Genomic DNA, 5,027 nt, shown 5'->3' with positions numbered 1-5,027 from the left:
GTGGTTTTCTACAGATGTTTTGACCTTCGTTAATAGCTCTCTAGCTACAGTGCTCCTTGGGGTCCAGCTGGTGGTCCTGGGGGGTTCCAGTGGTCTGAGATTGGCACCCAGAAGCAAAGCCCTGTATTGACGCTGTCCGGAGCAAAGCCGACTGTGTCTGTGTTCCCTTACCAGGGCCCTGAACAAATGCAGCGTGGAGGTGTATAAGAAGGTGGGGATGCTGTACCCCGAGATGAGCGTCCACGAGCGCTCGCTGGACTTCCTGATCGAGCTGCTGCACAAGGACCAGCTGGACGAGACGGTCAACGTGGAGCCGCTGACCAAAGCCATCAAGTACTACCAGGTGGGTCTGCGGAGCCGAGAGCGATGGGCTCTTGGCCAAGCTCGGGGCGTTTCTGACCCACAGGGCGGGGAACTGGTGCAACCTCACCAGTGCGTGCCACAGCTGGAAATCGTACCTTTGGATACATCGTTCAGATGGCACATTGATAAGCTGTGAATAAGCTTGTTGGTAGCACTTTCCTGTGGATGTTTTTCACCTCAAGAGCACGCAAGAGTCGAGCCTGTGACGGTGTCACCTGGGGGCTGTGTTCTCTGCTCTCTGTCCCTGGGAGGACGCAGGCAGAAAGGACGCGGTTCTCCCATCCTGCGTTTCTGTACCTCTGTGCTGCAGGCCAGGGCTGCTGGCCCTTTGAATTAAGGGCCGCCAGCTCTTTTGGAGGGCAGAGTGTTCAGCGGGGATCTGGTGGGGGTCACTGTGCAAGAGTTTTCCCTTCCAATTAAAAATTAGGCCAAACCCTCAATGTTTGGGGTTTTTTGTTACATATTTCCTTGTTTGGTTTGTTTGCTTGCGTGTGTGGAAACATTTGAGGGGTGCTGATCTCTGCTGATCTCTCTCCACCTAGCATCTGTACAGCATCCACTTGGCTGACCAGGCTGAAGACTGCACGATGCAGCTGGCCGACCACATCAAGGTGAAGTGGGGAAAAATAACTTGACTCTTTCCTTATTGCGTGTTTTCTGCCTTTGCCCTTTCTGCTCCCCCCAAGATAATTTTTTGAGTTGAAGTGCCTTCTCCCCCTCCCTATTGCAGTCACTTTTCCCCAGCTCCCGCTGCCTGCGGTGGCACAGAGGTGATGAGGGCTCCCAGGTCAGGGAAAGGGGAAGAAGACGTGGGGCCATTTGCCCTGCAGATGTCTGGGTAGAAAGAGAAGAGCAGCAAGGAGAGTGTGGAGAACCTAGTGCCCGAGAGGGAGTGTTGTACTGCCCTGAGCTTCCAAGGGAAGTACCAGTGTCCTGTGCCCCACAGAGTAAAACAAAAATTGACTGAATGCCTCAACCTGTTTTCCTGCTCCTGTAAATTCTGCAGTCGTGGCCAGGTGGTGTACAGAGGGTCTGTCCTGAAATGCCCGAGTCCAAAGCCCTAGTTTGCCCTAGTGCAGCCGTCTTGCCCAGTCTCTGCTTTGCCCCGAGCTGACGGTACCTGTGTTTGTGCTCTGCAGTTCACCCAGAGTGCCTTGGACTGCATGGGGGTGGAGGTGTGCCGGCTGCGATCCTTCCTCCAGGTAGGACATCCTCGGGGTGGCTCTGCGGGGTTGTGCTGGGTTCCCCTCGCTGATGATCCCTCTGTCAGTTTTTCTGAGGTCCTTTCTCTGCACCCTAGGCTGGGCAGGAGGCGTCCGACCTTGCCATCCTCCTCAAGGACCTGGAGACCTCCTGCAGTGACATTCGCCAGTTCTGCAAGAAGATCAGGCGCCGCATGCCTGGGACAGATGCTCCGGGTATCCCTGCAGCACTGGGCTTCGGGCAGCAGGTGAGCTGGAGGGAGCTGAGATGGGAGCTGAGTAGTGTCTCTGGGCTTTGTCTTTCTAGTTGGGATGGTGACATGGACTTTGTAACCTACTTTTCTCCAGCCTTCAGTTTCTTTCTATCTTTCTTGGTGCTTCCCATCTTCCTAGTGATGCTTCAGAAGCAAGTTAAAATCTCACTAGCTGTCAGACTAGAGTGAGGCAAGAGTTGTGCAGCCAGGAGCTTCCCCAGTGCCTGGGAAGCGAGCTGGAAAGCAGCCTGTTTGTCTCTGCCTTTCTCAACCATCCTGTTTCTGCCCGACTTTCAGGTGTCGGACACGCTGCTGGACTGCCGCAAGCACCTGACGTGGGTGGTGGCCGTGCTGCAGGAGGTGGCTGCTGCTGGGGCGCAGATGATTGCTCCTCTGGCGGAGAATGAGGGGCTGCTGGCGGTGAAGCTGGAGGATCTGGCCTTCAAAGCGAGCGAGCAGGTGGGAAACCCCCTTCTCGACTGCCCCTCGTTCCCTGCTGCAGCGGGGTAAAGCCGGGACCCGTCTCACTCCAGCGCTACAGACCTGCCCGTGAGCAGCTCTGGACGGGGGAGCCTTGTGGAGGCTGGGAATGAACTGGGAATATCGTAGAATCATAGAATAGTTTGGGTTGGAAGGGACCTTTAAAGGTCATCTAGCCCACCCCCCCTGCAATGAGCAGGGAATGGCCAGGGAATGCCAAAATGCGGAGGGCTTTGTGGTCCCCTGCTCTCTGCCGTCCTTCCCCGCAGCTGGCCTTGCTCCGCAGCCGCACCAAAGGGTCTGCGGCCTCTCAAGACCTGTGGCACGTTGTGGGGAGTCGGGAGGGGGCTGTAACGGTGGCTGTGAGCCCAGCCCAGGGGCACCTGCCACTTTCTTCCCGTCCTTTGCAGATCTACGGCACCCAGGGCATCAACCCCTACGAGTGTCTGCGTCAGTCCTGCAGCATCCTCATCGCCACCATGAACAAGATGGCCACGGCTATGCAAGAGGGAGAATACGACGCGGATAGGCCACAGACCAAGGTGGGCTTCGGCTGTGGCGGGGGCCTCAGGCAGACCCGGAGCATCTGAGTTGCTCTGTAATCTTCCACAGTCCTGCTGCTGCCTCCCCTGGCAGGAGACTGTCTTCTGATGGGGCAGAGAGCTGGGGAGCTCAGCAGTTGCCTGCAGGATTCAGGGAGACCAGGAACGATCCCCCTTTTGCTGTGTGGCCCCATCTGCAATTACTGGAATTCATTGTAAAACACTGATTTTGTGTCTTGTTCCTCTGGTCTCCGTTGCAGCCCACCCCACCTGCTGACCTACGGGCAGCAGCTCTTCGGGCAGAGATCACCGATGCTGAGGGGCTGGGGCTTAAGCTGGAGGACAGGGAGACGGTCATCAAAGAGCTGAAAAAATCTCTCAAGATCAAGGTAAGCTGTTCTTCAGTCGATCTCCGCCTTCCTGGCTGGTCAGTGACGAGGTGAAATGCTGCTGTAGTGGTGACGTTCGTGCTCCAGGTGACTTGTTGCCTGTGGAGCTGTCTCGAGTCCCAGCCAGACCTCCTCCTGGAAATCCTGTTCCAGTAGTCAGGGAGGTGCTGTCTGCTGGTGCCTCCCTGCCAGACTGACCTGGCCTTTCCCCCACAACGTTCTGGGCCAGCGAGTGTTGCTTGGTGATGGGTGCGTGTGTCTGGGTACCAAGCATCGGTGCGGTGTGGGTGGGGGTTGTGATTTCTGGGCAGGCTCCCACCAGGCGCTGCAGGGAGCTTTTCGTAGTGCCCACCATCCCCAGGGCCCTGGAGCTCTCTGATTGCTTTCCTGCCTCTCCAGGGCGAGGAGCTCAGCGAAGCAAACGTGCGGCTCAGCCTCCTGGAGAAGAAGCTGGACAGCGCATCCAAGGATGCAGATGACCGTGTGGAAAAGATACAGACAAAGCTGGATGAGACCCAGACTCTGCTCAAAAAGAAAGAGAAGTAAGTGTGAAATGGGGCTGCTGTTGGAGGGTCTCTGATGAGGACTGGACAGCCGGCGGTCCCTCGGGCTGGCTGGGAGGCTTTGTGCCTCAGTGGAGGGGGACGTTAGTGGAGGATCCGCAGGGGAACCAGCACATTTTAATGGTGCACAGCAGAGCGCAGGCTGGCAGAGGGGTCCTGGGAAAGGTCCTGTTCAAATGCTCTTGTGGAAAGGGCCGTTGTCCTGGCATGTTCTTACTGCCATTGCTGTGCTCCAAGCGTCTCTTGCCACACGTGGGCTGTTGGCAGAGCGAGCCTGTGGCCAAGCAGGGAGGAGCAACCCGCAGGGTGGAGGGAGGACTGTCTTGTGGTGTAAAAGCTGCGCGAAACAGCTAAGGGGATGCTGGGTTCAATCTGGATGAATCCTTCCTTTGTTTGCTGTACTGCAGTCTGCAGTGGAGGCTGGTGGGGCTCCAGCTCCTGGATCAGCAGGTTCCTGCTTGAAGCACAGCAGCAGCAGGAGGCATGCCAGGAGCTGCCGGGCAAAGCCAGGAGCTCTCGGGTCCTGGACTGCTTGCCTCTTTCCGTTGGAGGAGCATCTCCAGCTATACCCGTGACTGACTCTGTGTGCTCTTCCCAGGGAGTTTGAGGAGACCATGGATGCTCTTCAGGCAGATATCGACCAGCTGGAATCAGAGAAGGTGGAGCTGAAGCAGCGCTTGAACAACCAGTCAAAGCGAACCATCGAGGGCCTGCGCGGTGCCCCTGCCTCTGGAGTTGCCTCCATCGTGTCTGGCATTGCCGGAGGTGCGTACCCAGCGTCCCCAGAGCACTCGAACGCTTCTGCAGCTGGTGTAGGGTATTTGCAGGCTGGAAAGGGAGCCTGGGACGTCCACCCGACACAGAGTCTGGGAGCTGTGCAGGGGAATGCCCTGCAGTGTCTGTGTGGTGTCCCGGGAAGCAGTGTGGGAGCTCTGGCTGCCGGCAGGAGCGAGCAGCGCTTGGGAATGGTGCTCCGACGGTGCGCTGCTCTGCCTGCCCGGCCCTCCCGCAGTGAGCCGGAGTCCCGGGCAAGGAGAGGACAGGAGGTGTTTGAGCTTTAACGACGACTGGGGAGTGCGGAGGGCCCGCAGCTCCCCCGCAGTGTCCAGCAGCTCCGTGCTTGGGCAGGCAGGGCAGTGGTGGCACCTCTGCAGAGCCAGCCTGGGGCGTCCCTGCAGCTGGCTGGGGCTGGGGGGTCCTTGGTGGCGGGGCATCTTGCTCCGGCTGCCGTGGG

The 5,027-nt window shown here is 58.1% G+C and overlaps 1 protein-coding gene across 1 annotated transcript; it reads left to right on the top strand.

Annotated features, from left to right (window-relative positions):
* Positions 1–174: 174 nt before the first annotated feature.
* On the top strand, positions 175–4,558 carry LOC104074660 (dynactin subunit 1-like; the record flags this gene model as incomplete). Its single annotated transcript, XM_009574849.1, has 9 exons — positions 175–343; positions 906–974; positions 1,503–1,565; positions 1,664–1,813; positions 2,117–2,278; positions 2,710–2,841; positions 3,102–3,230; positions 3,630–3,772; positions 4,392–4,558. Coding segments are annotated over 9 exons (1,184 nt in total), but the record flags the coding sequence as incomplete, so codon positions are not given.
* Positions 4,559–5,027: the final 469 nt, after the last annotated feature.

This window comes from Fulmarus glacialis, unplaced genomic scaffold (assembly GCF_000690835.1).
Source record: "Fulmarus glacialis isolate BGI_N327 unplaced genomic scaffold, ASM69083v1 scaffold28723, whole genome shotgun sequence".
Lineage (NCBI taxonomy): Eukaryota > Metazoa > Chordata > Aves > Procellariiformes > Procellariidae > Fulmarus > Fulmarus glacialis.
Note: the sequence above shows the minus strand (reverse complement) of the source record. Positions and strands in the feature narration are given on the sequence as shown.